The sequence below is a fragment of the Crocuta crocuta genome, unplaced genomic scaffold, assembly GCF_008692635.1.
Source record: "Crocuta crocuta isolate KB4526 unplaced genomic scaffold, BGI_CrCroc_1.0 scaffold231, whole genome shotgun sequence".
In the NCBI taxonomy this organism is placed as follows: domain Eukaryota; kingdom Metazoa; phylum Chordata; class Mammalia; order Carnivora; family Hyaenidae; genus Crocuta; species Crocuta crocuta.
This window is the reverse complement of record NW_027528357.1, coordinates 6,081,289-6,099,586: the sequence shown is the minus strand read 5'-3', so window position 1 is coordinate 6,099,586 and position 18,298 is coordinate 6,081,289. Positions and strand designations below refer to the sequence as shown.

At 33.2% G+C, this 18,298-nt stretch overlaps 1 protein-coding gene across 2 annotated transcripts in view; it reads right to left on the bottom strand.

Moving 5' to 3' along the window:
- Positions 1-18,298, bottom strand: part of CCDC178 (coiled-coil domain containing 178) — a 422,000-nt gene that overhangs the window by 251,875 nt on the left and 151,827 nt on the right. For both annotated transcript variants that reach the window (XM_077753827.1, XM_077753826.1), the window contains 5 exons: positions 17,563-17,625; positions 16,141-16,302; positions 14,496-14,609; positions 8,631-8,776; positions 4,505-4,664 (listed from right to left, as the gene is read on the bottom strand). In XM_077753827.1, coding sequence (XP_077609953.1) covers positions 4,505-4,664; positions 8,631-8,776; positions 14,496-14,609; positions 16,141-16,302; positions 17,563-17,625 — 645 coding nt within the window. The remainder of the gene's footprint in view (positions 1-4,504; positions 4,665-8,630; positions 8,777-14,495; positions 14,610-16,140; positions 16,303-17,562; positions 17,626-18,298) is intronic.

Here is an 18,298-nt window from a genome sequence, read left to right as displayed (position 1 = left end):
AAGAAGTGATGAGTGGACAATAGGAGAATAATTTTTTAAACTGTAATAATCTTTAAAATTATCTCAGAGATTAGATTTGTTTCTGATTTTTACTATTTCTGTACCTGGCTGTCTAATGAGGCAATGAATCACTTCCTCTGTATTAAGCTAAGAATTTTCCACATGAAAGGGTCAAGAAATGATTTAATAGCAAAATATGGGACTGCTATAAGTATTTCCTGAGAGTGAAAAATATGAAGCAAAATAAAAACTGATAAACTCCTACAAAGTATTAGGAGATTGTCTCTTTAAGAATTCAACTTGGAAATTGTTCTGTCTGCCAATGATCCAATATAGTCCATTATACTCTTCTCATATCATACCCTAAATTATAGAAAGGAGAGCAAGATTATAGAAAAAGCACTAGAGAAAGGCACTGACATAGAAAAGCAGTGGGACTTCTGAGGATGGCTAATAATAGATTAAAATTAAAATTAAACATTTAAAATACCTGAAACTCCAGTTTTGCTTGGATCTTTCAAGTAGCAAAAAAAGAAGATCAGTAATGAGAGCTATAGTACTTTAGTACTTTGATGGATATGCTATAGTGACATTTTAATCTTAATTGTATTTACAAACTATAGGCAGTTAATAAAAACTCCATTTAACATTAAAAAAATATCATATGTTTGCACGTATAGGAGGATTAGGAGGAACTTGACGGAGGAACAAGGGGGAGAAGAAGGGCGGAAATGGTGGGGGAAAGGGAGAGAAGCAAACCATGAGAGACTCTTGAATGCTGACAAAAACTGAGGACTGATGGATGTGGGGGGAGGGGGGGATGGGCATGGAGGAGGACACTTGTGGGGATGAGCACTGAGTGTTATGTGGAAACTAATTTGACAATAAACTATTAAAAAAATAAAAATAAAAAAAAATAAAAAATGTCTTTCATTTAAAGATATCTGATATGGAACTATATACCAAAAAAGGATGAATTTCACTCCAGAACCACATTGTATGCTATCTGAAGTTTGTATATAATTTTTTCTTAAACCATTTTATTGGCTGTTTGTATTTCTAATTCTATGGTATGTTTCCTTATATCCCCAGTTAATTCTATTGTGGTGTTTATAGGATTTTATTAAACAATTTCTTCAGGTGATCCATAATTGTGATCAATTCTTTTGCCCAGAGAGACACTCCAGATTAGTAATACCACATTTATAATAATGCCTAATAAAACTTGTTTCCACTGGGAATGCTTCATACTACATACATGTTTACAAATTTTTTACCTCATCCATTTCTAAACAGGGATGAGAATAGTTTTCTATGAAGAATCACATTTTTTCCACTATTTAATGCCAATAACTGATAATAATCATATTGTCACTAATGATAAGATATAACAATTTCTAAACTAGGCAGGTTCAATTCTATGCTTCTGATCACATAGGGTAAATGCATAACAAAGAGCTATCCAAGAGCTGATAAGAGGCAATTTCACATAAACTTAAGGTTATTTAAGAAATATTATTCAGATATTTAGCAGAATCCTTAATTGCTAGAAAGCAATAGAGAATTTAACCATTTGCACCCACAAGGAACAGACTGGATGGCAAACGTCTCATGTATTATCAAGGAGAGAGAGAGAATGAGAAAGAGAAAGAAAGGGAGAGATTCAGCTCTTGCATACAGCATGAGTATTCAACTGAAGTATCAGGCTGGCACAGTATGGAAAGTGTCCCTGAAATGCTCCTGCTTTCAGGCATTATCATGCATGTGGACAGCAAAATTACCAAAAAAAGCATATGTTCATCCATTTATTCATTCAGTCATTCCATGAGTATTCATTGAGTGCCTCCCTTGTGCCAGGCATAATTCTGAGCTTATAGGATACAGAGAAGAATGTGACAGAAAATCTCACTGACAATACATTAGGATTGCAAGATGCAGGCAGACAACAAACAAATGAAAATGAATGCACAAAACAAATTCAGAAAGAGACTGGTGCTAAGAACAAAACATAAAGCAAGGTGATGTGCAAGTGGTGGGAGGTAAGTACATTTCAGAATGGGAAAGCAGAGACAAGATTTTAGATGAAAAAAAAATACAGATCTCAATTTCTGAGAGGCTAGTTAGTTATACAGGATTTTTTCTTTGTCTCTCTCCTGCTGACCATATTTTGCCATTTCACTAATTATTATTGTTCCATTAAAGTGCTGAAATGCCAGTCAATAAATGATTATTGAGATCCCACTGTGTTCTCAGCACCAGGACGATTGGAAAATGTGGTTGAATTCAAACAGCTAATTCTACTGCTGTGATAAAATATGAGGTGGAGAATAATGCTGAAATCAGTAAATAACTTAAGCCTTCTCTTTTTGAGGGGTGCATTTGCAGCTAAACCTCCCCAGTCCATTCATACATCACAAATCTTGAGATTTAGCCATCAGTGTTTCAGGAACTTCTCCAAGAGGAGGCATCATTTATTGCCACTAGATGGCACCAATTATTTTCATATTGTTAGACCCTCCCCCCCAAAATACCCTTTTTCTATGAAAAAGGATCTTTTTTCATATTTAAAATGGAAGAAATTACTTACACTATTATTAATAAAATTATTGTTCTTTTTAAAAATTTTATTTATTTATTTATTTATTTATTTATTTATTTATTTATTTATTTTGAGAGAGAGAGCGTGAGTGGGGGAGAGGGAGGAGCAGAGAGAAAGTACCCCAAGTAGGCTTTGTGTGGTCTGTCAGCACACACACTGACATGGGGCTCGATCCCACAGTGAGATCCTGACCTGAGCCTCAATCAAGAGTTGGACACTCAACTGACTGAGCCACCCAGGCACTTGTATTGTTCTTTTATTTTTTATTTACTTAGTTTTAAATGTTTTTATTTGAGAGAGACAGACACAGAATGAAAGCAGGAGTAGGGGCAGAGAGAGAGGGAGACCCAGAATCCCAAACAGGCTCCACACCGCCAGCACAGAGCCTGATGTGGGGCTTGAACCCGCAAATCGCGAGATCATGACCTGAGTCGAAGTCAGATGCTCAACCTACTGAGCCAGCCAGTTGCCCTGTATTGTTCTTTAGTTAATACTTTTCTACAGGAAGGATCACCGAAATAGCATGAAAGATGATATGCGCATTCACTGCCATACTTGTTTAATGTATATTTCTCTAATTTTTAAAAATGTTTTAGACAATTTCTTTGAAAATGTAAAAAGTAACTGAGTATATGAATATAAATAATAATTGGAGATATAAATATCAGGATCAAAAATAGCATATAAAAGTATATTATGATATTATATATATCTTTAAAAGTTTTGCAGAAAATAGTTTTGATAAGATGCAGTAGAATTCTTTACTTTTCAGAAGTAATTTCCCATTTAGTAAGAAGCAATGTTTATAAATATATTGAAGAAGCCATGCACTCATTATTACAATTAAATGTAACAAAAACTAATCCAAAATATAAAATAGGAGAGGAATCCCTTAACTAAATGTGTATCATTTACTCATATTCTATGTAAAAAATTTAGTATGTATAGCTTTAGAAAATTTAAATAAACTTCAGATTTTAAAAAAATGTATCATGTGATTTCTGTTTCTAACTAGTAACTTTACAGGGCAATTAAAATCTATGAAAAATTTTCTAAAGAAAAAGAGCATGAAATATTCTCCTTTTTCAAAAAAGTGGTTGGTAAACATTAAGAGTCTGTTGATTCAGAAACAAAATGTAAATATCCCCANTTATAGCAATATACTTCAAAATATATTTATATATTATATATATATACAATTTTACAATGGCGCAAAAGCAATATGCATTCAGTAGAAACTATACTGTGAGTTTTGAAGTTTGATTGTTTCCCAGACTAGTGATATGCAGTAGGGTACCCTCTTGTGATCCTGGGCAGTGGCAGCAAACCCCAGCCCCCAGTCAGCCATGTGATCATGAGAGTAAACAACTGATACACTAAACAACCATTCTTTACCCACACAACTGTTCTGTTTTTCACGTCAGTACCATATTCCATAAATTACATGAGATACTCAACACTTGATTATAAAATATTAGGCTTTGTGTTAGATGATTCTGCCCAACTGTAGGCTAATGTAAGTGTTCTGAGCACATTTCAGGTAGGTTAGGCTAAGCTATGATGTTGGTAGGTTTGGTATATTAAATGCATTTTTATAGCAACAATATTTTCAACTCACAATGAGTTTATCAGAATTTAATCTATTCCCAAGTCAACGAAGATCTGTACAATGACACAATGAAAGTGCACATAAAGTGCATTAAGAAGTACAATATGGTAAATGAATATATTATAATTACTTAGAAGAAAAAATAAGAAATTACATGTTTATTACGCTAATGGATTCATTTTAAAATTTAATCATTGCTACTTCAGTAGAATGTAAAACAAGTGCCTCAAATTAGCTGCTAGTTTGACTATCACTACATTTCCTTCATTCTAAGACAGTCCAAAAATAATACTCACTTTAATATCTGCCAGAGTTTTTTGCCTCATGGTAACGAGTGTTCTGTATCTCTGTTCTTCCTCATAGAGTCTCTCTTCACAGGTTTTTTTCTCACTTACAAGATGATCAAACACAGCTTGTGCATGTTCCTTTTTATATTTTGTAGCTATATATTGGTTCCTATGAAGAAAGAATAGTATTTGCCACTGATCAATTCATATTTTATTTTCTGAAATACATTTTTGATACATTCTTAAAGATCCATTATTTAAAAGTCTTAGAACTGAAGGGCTTTGGAAAGTTCCCTAATCTTTTCCATAGGCTGACCTCCATAGAACTACTTCTAAATGATCCAGTTGGGAAAAAAACCCTGGAGAAATTTAGTGAATTTTCTAGGTTGCCTACCCAGCATGCCTTTATTTTGTTGTCACTGTAAAAGAGTGCCTTCTCTCTGCAGCATATAACCCTATACATTCTAATTAAATTAAGTGTAATTAGATTAGACTAGCATGTGGCTAATTATTCAGGAATGAACATATGTATTAATATAGCCTAGTAAGATGAAAGGCAAGGACCTAATTCCATGTAGAAAAGGCTCCCATCCACTAAATGTGAATGAGTCATGTTTTCAAACTTGATGACAATAGGCATAGTGGAGAGGGAAAAAACTGAGTACCTAGTGTCAGTCTGCTGACTCAACCAATTCTACAATTGACCCTACCGAAGGGCCCTTGTTATAGAAAATGATGCATTTCTCCATTGTTTAGTTTCAGCTGTCATGTGAATACGTTTTTGTATGTGTGTGTCTATGTGTATTTTGTCATTTGCAATTAAGTATATACTGACACAGAGATTAAAAGGCTTTTATTTAAATAAGGAACAACACAAGTAGAAAAGCATAAAAAAGTAGTTAATACAGTACTGCAAAACACATATGCTTTAGAAATAATTGCCAGAGTTGCTCAGTAACACAGAAATCAGACTAAGCAGCTGCAAAAGCTCTGCCCAGTCTTAGCTTACCTGTATTTGTTTTGATTTCTGCTTGTATAGAAAACTGAATCCTCTGCACAGTTAGCTAAAATAGCAGCAGGACTCAGGTTTTTGAGGGACTGAAATGGTCAAGTGCTTTGAATATAATACCTCATTTAATAAAACAACCCTATGAAATAATAATTATTATAACAATTTACAGACGAGGAAACTACACTTCAGCATAACTAGCTTGTAAAGGCTAATTAATAAGTGTCAGAACCAGACTGCAAATCCAGTTCTGTCTTGTTCTGCCGGATATGGCAGCTCAATGCTAAATACTCACCATATCAAAAATTTGAAAACAATTCTTTTTTTTGTTCACATTTCTAGATGTGTACCTCTCCTAAATAGAATGAGGTCCTTCCCTTTTATCTGTCTTGCCCTGTTTTTTTTTTTTTCACTTCGTCAGTCATGGCAAAAACATCCAAAATTCTTATGTGATGTCCTATTTAATATTCACTAATACTGACATTATGGAACATAAAAAAACAAGTGAAATTCACACAGGAAAGAACTAGTATGACCAGAACCAAAAACTCCCACAGTTGCTCCCAGCAAATATCACTATACATAGACCACATATACTTTGTTCTCTACAATAAATATTTTGAGATTGGATTATATTCAATATAGCATTTTTAAAATTATAGATATAGGCACACACACAAATGCACACATTATATAGACTGTATATGCTTATCTGTATATCTATGCATGAAAATCGTGTTTCCNGATACAGGAGTGCTGATGCATAGGGGCACAAATACCCCAATGTTCATAGCAGTACTCTCAACAATAGTCAAAACATGGAAAGAGCCTAAGTGTCTATCAACTGAAGAATGGATCAAGATGATGTGGTTTATCTACACAATGGAATCTACATGACAATGAGAAAGAATGAAATCTGGCCATTAGTAGTAACATGGATGGAACTTGAGGGTGTTACGCTGAGCAGAATAAGTCAAGCGGAGAAGGACAGATATCATATGTTTGCATGTACAGGTGGATTAGGAGGGACTTAATGGAGGACCATGGGGGAGGAGAAGGGAAAAATAGTTGGGGAGAGGGAGGGAGGCAAACCATGAGAGACTCTTGAATGCTGAGAACAAACTGAGGGCTGATGGGGGAAGGGGAGAGGGGAAGGGGGTTGATGGGCATGGAGGAGGGCACTTGTTGGGATGAGCACTGGATGTTATATGGAAACTAACTTGACAATAAACTATTAAAAAAAATAAAAAAGAAATTTAAAAAAAAGAAAATAGTGTTTCCTTTCTCAGTGATAAAAGGAATAAATTTGAAATCCTATGGATCTGGGTTTAAATTCTTTCACATCCTAACTAAGAAACAGTTGTAAAAATTAGAGCCAAGGATAGCTCTGTTATTAATCTTATCACCATATTTTAATACTTTTGCATATGCAAGCTTGTGTTTCTAAAATTATCTTCAGGTACTTGAAGGTACACTTTCTCATTGTCATTTCTTTGTCCTTCTTGGTGTCTGGTACTAGGCATATTGTAAGTTCTCAATAAATAATGATTAGCTTGATACAGTCACCTACTGAAAAGTACCAGTAGATTACTCCTAATACAGTTTATTTGCAATAATCTTCCTTTCCAATCTTAGTTTAGGGAGTCAACGTGCACAGCTGAGAGAGCACACACTTTGGAACAAGATGGACCTGAACTGGAGCTGGTTCTACCACTAATTAGCTGTACAGTGTTAGGACAATCAACTAATTTCCCTGAGCTTCTGTTTCCTCAGTATTCATATGAGAATGGATAACATAAAGCATACAGACTGCCTGCAAAGTCCCTGGTACATTGAGAAGTCTATTAATGGTAACTTTAAATATTATTTGACATTATCCATCATTGTTAATTAATAGATCTATCGACAATATCACAGCTTTAGCTATTCTTTTTCTCCTTTTCCCGTGAGAGGGTAGACTTTTGTCAAGTTTAGAGAGGAAATTGATTCACTGGGACATGGTGACCATTCTTGTCCAAAGAGCAATGTAATCTAGCCACAGAACAGAAGAAAATGTTAGGACTGAAATGGTAAGAATTCTGAAGAAAGGAAATTCACCAGCTCCTAAACTAAATCTTTACAAGTTTAATGCGAATTAAAAAAAAAAAAAAATCAGCTTACATCATTGAGCCTCAGCATATTCATACAGATATTAATGTGGATAAATATCTTTCAAAACAAACAGCATATTTCCTTACCTTCTTACATGATATACTGAATAGGTTTTAGTGTTTTTCAGATAAAGCTGTATGATCATTTTGAACATGTTTTAACCCTACAGTAATAGTTAAATAAATCCTTGTTGAGTGCATGCCCTAACTCTGTTACAGTATGTGATAATCAAGCTGTGCATAACTGTTTTTCTGACGTTTTATCCCTCAAGAGCTATGATTTTGCTCATGCTGTATTAGCCTTCTTACTTATCAAACTGTAATTCCTAAACGTGACCAATGCATATTCTTCCAATAGTCCTTCAAGCTCTGTTCTCAATATATTACAAAAAAGAAAATAAGAACAAAAAGGAATAAAGGAAGAATATGTAAGCTCTAAATAAGGGTCTATGGAAACACTAAAGGGTCTTAGACTATGGTCACTGTCTAAGTGAAAGACTTTGCTAACCCTTGTCATCTATGCCCCTGACTAATGAAGGGACTGAATAAGAGGTTTATATAATAAATATGAAAAAATTACATGAGGTTTTGTAGAGTGTCTATTTCTAAAGGCTTAACTTAAAACTTACCAAATAAGGTTGGGTGAAAAACCATGAATTATTAATCATGTCATGTGAGTGAGAAATATTGAAATTAGTGGGAAGGATTATTAATTTCATAATTAAGAAAACTTTTCTACTTGGAAGGAATATTTGCAGTTACTCAAATAAGAATAAACCCAGCAGAGTAATAAAAAATGAATGCAAATTATGTTTTTAAACCAAAATTATCAAATATTACATTTATTCCACATCAAATAATGATGGCAAATTATAGATCATTTTAAGAATTAATACTAAATATGGAAATTTGATCTTATCTCTTTTATAAATAATATATTGAACATTACAAATTTTGATAAGAGTTAAATACTTACTTTAAATGCTCAAGTATTTGAGCCAAAATATCCTTTTCCTTCTCTTTTTCTTTTAAGTCCTTATTCAATTGATCTATTTTTGCATTATAAATAATTGTTTTACTCTTAGTGGTCTTTATTTCTTTAAAAATCATTGAGCGTTTTTCCTGGAAAACAAATTTAAGAATGTTTTATTTTATTATTATTACCTTTAAATGTTTGTTTATTTTTGAGAGGGATAGGGAGAGAGAGAGAGAGAGAGAGAGAGAGATTGAGAGAGAGTCTGTGAGCAGGTGAGGGGCAGAGAGAGAGACACACACACAGAATCAAAAGCAGGCTCCAGGCTCTGAGCTGTCTGCACAGAGCCCTCTGTGGGCTCGAAGCCACAAACTGCAAGATCATGACCAGAGCCAAAGTCAGACAGTTAACTGACTGACCACCCAGGCGCCCCAAAAATGTTTTAATTTTAAATACTGGGATTTTCAAATCCTTACTACTTAAGGACAATTACATTCGGCCATGTGAAAATTAAACAAACAGTAACTTCCTATCAACAGAATCAACAACTTAGATTTATGTTCCATTCTTCATAGTTACATCTGATGTGATTTTCTAAAAGATGGGTTAGATGCCCCTGTCTCTTTTCTTCTCTCTCCTTTTCCCCCTCTCTCTCTTGCACTAATGTGTCTGCCCCTCCAAACACCCCCATACATGCTTCAAAGGCATGTCCTTTCAAAATGCAAACATGTGGTTACTCGCTTTCAAACATGTACAACAAAGGTAGAAGGTAGGCAAGATTATATATTCTTTCTTGTCCTGATCTTTCAAACAAAAAAGTTTATATTTAATACACTTTCCCAAGGCTGGCCTGTGGAATTCCAGACTGAAGATTTTATTTTGCATCTATTTTTTGCATGATCCCTTTATGACTGTTGATGCCTATATTGACTGAATGGTTTACTGACTGGATGACTGACTTACTGAATGTTGTTCCCTACATCTGGCATTGCTTCTAATTAGTGCTACTGTCCCAACTGATTTCACAGATCTCAACTGCTCCCTTTGCTCCTATTTTCCTCCATCCCCCCTCCCCATATGCTCCCTGGTTCTTTCTCTACTCTTATAGATTTCAAGAAGAAAGGTTAATCTTTAATATTTATTTTTCCTATCCATTATTTGTCCATGAATTTCAACACTGTGTACTGTATTTGAATTTCCGTATCTTCTCTTCCTTTCTTTTTCTGAAAATTCTAGAATCAGTCCATTGATAAATGAGGGTTTTTTCTTTTTCTATTTTTTTTTGTTTATTTTCAATATCTGAATATGGTTGAAAGATTACTAGGATTCTTAAATGAGACCCAATAGGATATTATTATTAATTATTATCATTATTATTACTATGACAAAAAATTATTACTATGAGAAAAGTCAACCCCTCAAAAAAGTGTGAAGAGATACATAAGTATGGAATAAGTTAAGTATGCAGGAGTCAAAGACGATGGACAACTCTGAGTATAGTATGCTATCACTAACCTTGACTTTTAAGTCAGATTCCATAATTCACGCCTTAATCTTGAGTGAAGATTATTGGAGGAAACTAAGAAGACCTCAGAAGCAATGGTATCTACAACTGAGACCACACCAGCCAATTCAGCATTGCTGAAGGTGGTGTCAGAGGATTCCATACCAAAGGAAAGAAAGATAGAGAGTATGCTTCCTGCAGACAGCAGGGAAAAGCAAAAACAGTATTTTGGCACTTTAATAGGTACCATCAGTGAGCCTTTGGTAAATGTGAACAACATATTCCCTCCATGGCATCAAAAAAAATAGCAGAAACATCACTATAGCGAGCTGAGTGTAGAAGGAAGCTGTTAGATGCTGCATGTTAATCAGGGATACAAATGTGAACATCTCCAGTGAGCAAAAACATTTGGAACCTCAAGAGCCATTTGTAAGTCTTTTGATAAATGCTGAAGTGCCACCAGAGCAAATGGGAATAGAGGCCTAAAAAAAGTACATTTATAATCTGACCATTCTTTGGCTTATTTTTCTCTCTCTCTCAAAATAAATAAACTAGAAAATAAAAAAAGATTATATTCAGATTCTAAATTATTAATTTCAAGTTATATTTTAAATAAGATTTAATAAATGCATTTTTAAATTCTCTAAATGTAATAAGTTTAGATTCTCTGTCTATCATTTAACTGGGGGTGAAAACAGTAAAAAGTCAGTAATGGCCCATTTTTAGCGTGGCCATGACTGAAATGCTTATGCACAGTAAAAGATAAAATTATTTGTCTTAAAAATTATTTGTCGTAGAATTTAAGTTCTTAAAAGAAAGAAATAGAGTCTACAGTATTTTTTGTACACCTATCAGCATTAAGAGTACTTAATAAATGCTATTAAATGTTTGAATTACAACCGTCTGGGGTTCAGCACAGCATGGTACACAAGATGCTTCTTCATCTGGGTTATCACCCATCTCACTAGCTTCATCTCTTTTTACTCTTATAATAGATGCTCTGCTCTCTGGTCATTACCAAACTACTTAAAATTCCACAAACACAGAACACTATTCCATAATATCTTTGTTTTGCAAACATAGCATCTGTTTCTAAAATGTTCTTACCTCCTTTCTTCACCAATTAAAATTTATATAATAATAATAGAAACCATTTGTTGAATACCTCCAGCACCAATTGTTTCTTCATTCTTTTAGGCTTTGTGTGTATATCATCTCTATTCTCTACAACACCATGGCAATGCAAGTACTTAACCTCCATTTGCTCCAATGAGTAATAACCTCTTCTGAAAAACTTTCCCCAGTTCCCTCAGTTAATCTAGGTTTCCTCCTCCGTGATACTCTGCCACCTCATTATACTGCTGTCATGGCTTTGGTCACAGAGTATTAATGCTCTCCGTGTCCTTGTCTGAGCCCCAAAAAGATGATGTGCTTCTTGACTAAACAAAGTTCTGCTTTTACTTCCTCAACTCCAGCAAATTCCAACAATGTTTAATAGATTTCAAGTGCTCAATAACAACTGGAAAGGCAAACTAAATTGAAAGACAAATAAAAGAACATTAACTCTTCTTCTCTAGCCCTTCAACTCCTAGTACTTTGTATAACCCTGAGCACACGCACAAAGAAAGCATTCAGCCACATTCTTCACTGAAAGTTGTTATTTGTCAGACATACCACCTTCGGAAATCTCTAGCTAATATTTCTGAAACTAATATTCAGATGTGGACACGAGAACTGTGGTGGCTTTCCATTGCACTGTTCAACACATAGGTTTTATGTGTTGTGACACGTGTACAAGTAATTTGTTATCAATAACAGGAGTATGCTAAGTAGTAGGAGCTTACTGGAATGTTTTTGCTCTTGAGTTTAATGGAAATACTTTTAATGTTCCATCACTAAGTATAACATTTGCTACAAAATACTGATAGACACTAACACGTTATCAAGGTAAGAATGTTTTCATTCTATTTCTAGATAGTTGAAAGTCTTTTTGAAAATCATTAGTGGCTATAATGTTTTATCAAATATTTTAGGTTAATTGTCTTTCATTTCTGTAAATGTACTGAATTATATTAGTACAGTTGATCCTTAAACAAAACAGGCTTGAACTCCACAGACCCACTTACCCGCAGAGTTGTAACAACAGCACACTATTGTAGATGTTTTTTCTTCCTTATGATTTTCTGAATAATTTTTACTTTGGTCTATTTTACTTTAATATAAGAATAGAGTATTTAGTATCTATAACGTACAAAATATATGTTAATCAACTGTTTGTTATCAGTAAAGCTTCCAGTCAACAGTAGGCTATTAGTAGTTAAATTCTGGGGGAGTCAAAGTTACGTGTGGATTTTCAACTGTGTTGGGGCTAGCACCACTAAACCACATGTTGTTCAAGTGTCAGCTGTACATTTGTTTATGTTGACTCATCTTCACAGTCTTCAAAAGAATCTTATTTTGCATAATGCATGTTTTTTAATCACACTGTAAAAGCTCAACTCACTAACATATTTAAGGTTTTGTCATCTGTGTTCATAAGTGAGATCACCTATAGAATTCTTTTTCATGCTAATATTTTTCAGTTACAGATTTGTATTATATTATTACAGACTGAATTCAGAAGCTCTTCATACTCAGCTATGGTCTGTATCTGGTCCTTGTAGGGATCCCTGTAAAATACCTGGGCTGGTTCTTGCCACTCGTGCTATAGACAAATGACATTTATTCTATAATTATCATTCTACTCTTGTTGTGATTCTTCCTCTTTACCCAGTTTTCATTATTTGCATTTTATAAGTAAATTATACACTTGATCCAAATTTTAAAACAAACTGCTATGCAAAGTAGCATTCTTTCATTCATTACTATATATAATTACTTCTCTTTTAAGTTTTCCCATAGCTGTTTAGCTATAGATATGCTAAGCACTTTAAGGTTTTCTTACCAAAATAATTTATTGGTAATACTAAAGTTTACCTTGGCCTGCTCCACAAATTTTGCTTTATAGTTTATCATGAGTCATTTATAAATAAATGGTAATTTATATTTATAAATATTCTTTAACACTGAAGCAAATGATGAAAAAAATGTGATTTAAAAAATATTTCCAGAGGGGCACCTGGGTGGCTCAATCAGTTAAGTATCTGACTTTTGATTTCAGCTCAGGTCATCATCTCACAGTTTGTGAAATCAAGTCTTGCATGATCTCACGGTCTGCGAGGTGAAGTCCTGTGTGGGGCTCTAAGCTGACTGGGTGGAGCCTGCTTGGGATTCTCTCTCTCCTTTCTCTCTGCTTCTTCCTCACTTGTTCTCTCTGTCTCTCTCTTAAAATAAATAAACTTTAAAAAGTTTCTAAAAAATATATCCAGTGATCTATACAAATGTTTTGTTTTTGCTGTAAATTTTTTGTTAGAGTTCTGATTTTATTTCACAATATTCAACAAAAGTAACCTGTATAATCAGAGGAATAATGTAATGATTAAGAGCATAGATTCTAGAGTCAATGCCTGATTTAGTGAATTTCAACTCTGCCATGAACAAGCTGTGTGAAACTGAACAAGTAAACAAGGCATTAGATTCTTCAACTGTAGAATGGAGATAATAACAGCACAATCTTTGCAGAGTTATTTTAAGTTGGAATGACTTAATGTCTGAGCTCTTTAAATAATGCCTGGTATATAGAGAACTAAAAAATATCAGTATCTGTTTTTGTTATTGTTGTATTATTATTTTCCTTGGTAATTTTTTAAATATTTTTGTGGCCTCGTACACACTTTTTAAAAATGATATTATTATACCTCTATCTCATAACCAACATGCAGTCCACCAACAAATCCAACTGGTGCTACCTTTAAAATATATCCAGAGGATAGCAGGTTGAAGATAATGGACTATCTCCACTTCCCCATATCCATTGATTTTCTAAAGACAGAACACTGGAGGTGAAGATTTTCAGGGAACAAATATCACTACTTTGGAAAAAGCCTTGAAGCCTTTTGATATATCACCATGCTGCCTATACACCGGTGTGAGGGTAAAATTGATAGGTCGGATATTAACAAATGTTTCAGTCTGTAGATTGGTTTCATCTCTAGAAACATGGTACAATACAGAAATACCTACCTCCACTTTGTAGGAAAGACTAACAGGAGGATGCACTAGTACAATGGGAAGAACACTGTAAGAGAAAAAATGAAGACACAGAGATTGTGTGTGTGTGTAAGAGTGTGTGTGTGTGTGTATAGAAACTTAGTGCAACAAATTGGAAATGAGGAGTATACACCTAAAATGAATTTGTTTGAATAGTTTTCATTGACATAAAGAGGCTGGAAATTCACAATTATTTTTGATATTAAATTTCTTACCTCAGTTTCTACTATTGCATCACGAGTTTTCTTCCCCTTTTTTCGCAACTTTTTCTTTGTTTTTTCCACATTTCTTCTAACGTGTTCTTTCTTCTCAATTATATTATTTAATGTCTAGAAGACATTCAGAAATTAAGGTGTGCAGCATTTACCATCCAATTATTCTGGTTAAGACCAAGTAGTTCCCAAATGACCATTTTAATAATAACAGTATATATTTTGGTAGAAGGGGAAAAAACCACCACACATGAATAACAAAAATATACTATGATATCCACACCCTAATATTCTACTTGAATTACAAGAGTAAACCAAAATCTAATCTATTTAAGCTAAGTAACAAAAACCAATAAATTCACATTGAAATTTTAAGTTTTCATCATGATATTTAAAATATTTTAAACAAAATTAAAATTCCAAATACAAATTATCAGCAATCATTACCAAAAGTGCATAAACACTTCTTGTTTTCAACAGTTTGTGTTAAATTTATAATTCTTATAATTTATAAACTCTTAAAATGTAATAAAAACAAAAATGATTACTGAACTATAAGATCAGAAAAAAACAATGGCTATTATAAAATAAGGGGGAATAAAAGTCATTAATCTTTTTAGGAATTCATTATACTCAGATGATTATACTGAGGCTTTTGAAGCAATTAATAAATTTCCATCACTAAAGTAAGGAGGAGCCATTATTAAAATCATTTATCTCACTAGGTGTTAGTGCTGGTTATATATTCATTACATGAGCTCTAGGATAAGCAATTAAGAGGCCTGAATATAGTAGTATACTCAGAATTTGTTGTTGCCATGTTTTATGGCCTTGTACAAGCTGCTCCATGCGTTTAGGCCCAAGTTTTCTCAAGTCTATGCACAGATAAACTCTGTCTTAGCTTTGAAGAACAAAATAAACTTTCATAATGGTGACATTTTATAAATCACAAAATTAAAAAAAACTTTGAAAATTATTAAAGACTAAAGAATACAAAAATTACATCATCATTTGCAAGGAAAAAAGATCCTGTTGCCAAAATGGCCCAAATGAATATATGTATGTCCTCCCTGCATGTAAGGACAAGAATATATAACTCTTACCACACCCTCTACTTCTCCAAAAGACTAATGACATGATGCACACATATTTTTCTACTAAATTTTTCTTTGGGAAGGGCCAGTAGTATCAGTTACTGCCATAAACTTGTTGTTTTGAAAATATTTTATCAACATTTGCTTTATTTTTCATCCCAGGTGTCTTAACTTCTTCCACACACATCAAAAATTTACCATAAAACTGTCAAGATGCATTATATATTTCCATAAACATAGCTTTAGCATTTTATTAACAAGCAGTGAAGACTTTGAATTAAATTTACCATAGTGGGCAATCGCAAAAGATAAGTCACTACTCCCCTGTTTGAAAATTGCTTTTTCCTAAGGACACTCTAAGAGTGTGGGGTTCCATGTAATAGCATTCAGAGTCTTGCTATTTGGTGTGGTCATAAAATACTCATTTTATTCATGCTTTTACGTCTTCCTATGTGAAATCATAATATTCCAAATAATAATGTAAAATCACATATGTGATTTATTGACTTAAATATTCCTGGAAATTAGCTTCTGGATTAATTATAAATGCTTACGTCAACATGCTCTTTGTGGACAGTTCTGATTCTTATGACCTCTTTTTCTAGTTCAAGCAGAGGGGTCTCTAGTTCCTCCAGTGCAAAGGTGTACATTGCTTTCTTTTCCATAAGCTCCTGCCTGTCAAGTGTCTGTTCTTCTTGAATGGAAAACAGTTTTTTCTGCCAGCAAAGATGTTAAATAATTCATTCAGTTATTAATTAACTAAACATGGGGGTAAAGGAGGGCAGTTGTTGTGATGAGCACTAGGTGATGTATGGAGTTGAATCACAATAATGTACACCTGAAACTAATATAACTGGAATTAAAAACTTAAAAAAAGTAAACATTTACTGAGTCTCAATCTTGTGTCAGGCAGTAATGTTTGTTTTTACTTGAAAATTAAAAAAAAATATTATGCCGCCATATAAAGCAATGGGTATGAATACAGCATATTTAAACAATGCAGTTATTATTCAAAAAAGAGAGAAAAACTTAATGTAGATAATAAAAATCAAACATTTTAATCTAAATATTGGAAGATAATGTGAAAAAGCACACTAACAACAAATATTGAAATATTTGCAATTCTTGCAATCTAAAACCCAATAAACCCAATGAAAGGAAGTTAATGACAAAATATTAAGCTAAGAAGGCTAGAAGATGATGGAATTATTGACCACACATATACATAGAGAGAAAAATGAATCAGGAAATTTGGCATTTTCAGCATAGAGAAGCAGAGAAGCACTGCTTTTATATATTTGAAAATGCTAAATTTCCTAACAAGAAATCACAAAATTTGTGTTTATTTCAAAGAAGATCAGAGGTGCAGATAGTCTCAAATAAGTGTATAAAATAACACTGTTTTGGACTGTTTTGCTCTTGATTTTATTTTTATAATTTCAAGTATTAATGTATTTCTGAAGGGGAGGCATTCTAGAAGCATGCCAATGATCAAAACACACAACCTAGGTTCCAGAGGATATGCAGATGGTAGATGAAGATTTAAAAAAATTTTTAATTGACTTTGCTAGCTATATTAATTTAATTTCAAAATCTTTATATAGAAACAGCATATTTTTATTTCAGTGTTAAATAAAGAAATTCAATTGAAAGACACTAAAAGTAAAGAAAACATAACATCATCACAAAGCAAACTAAAGAGACACTTAGGAATAAGATCTCACTGCCCTTTTACTAGACTGGCAGAAATTCCCATTAAGCCACAAAATGAGATATGTGTATGGGAGGTCAGTTTCTTTATGCATGATCAGACACTGCTAGTCGTACACAGAGGGCAACTGTCATCAGCTAAGGAGAGAAAACTGCTGGCTTGCAAACCAAGTAGGGAAAAGATGCCTCATTACAGGCAAATTTAAAATGCTAACTAAAATGCAAATTAAAGGAAGAATAAAATATTGAAACAAAATTAGGATTACCTGAATCAACATCCCATTAGCCACTTTACCTCGAGTGAGTCTTTTCAAGAATTCTTCTCTACCCTATATATTATCAAATTAAAAAAAAAGGTTTTATTTATAGAAAATCAGAAAATATCATTAAAGACAACTGATAACACAAGCTACATTTTACTTACGTTATAATAAAGACTAAAATATTCATTAAGAATTGAGTATTATAAAAAACAAAAGCCAACCAAACAACCCAACAAAAAACCTGATGTTATTTGAAACAAAGTTAGTAAGTGATACAAGACCAAGAAAAAGAATTTCAGTTCATTTCAGGTTATTTTATAACCCTGAACTAAAAGATCAAAGTAATTAAAAAGGAAAGACTAACCAGTCTTCAATTCCTCTTTTTAAAAACTATTAGTTTGCTTTTAATAACACCTCCCAGAAGGAACACATTCAATTTTGAAAACAAGATAGTTTTAAGTTTGTAAAATATAATCAGATTCTCCATCTGGCCAGAATATTTTTTTTCTTTTTTCTTAAAAAAAATCATTCTTTGGAATTTAGTAGGCAAAAAATGTGTGGAAAAATCTTTTTTCCTGTTACTAGGATAGATTTCAACTCTCCCTAGTTGTACCTAACATTACCACACAAGATCAGAGATGCTGCCTTTTAATTATGAACTATGAATTATGGAGCTGCTGAGAACAGTATTAGGAAAATGAATACATATTACTGTAGATTTAACACAAGTAGTAGAGTA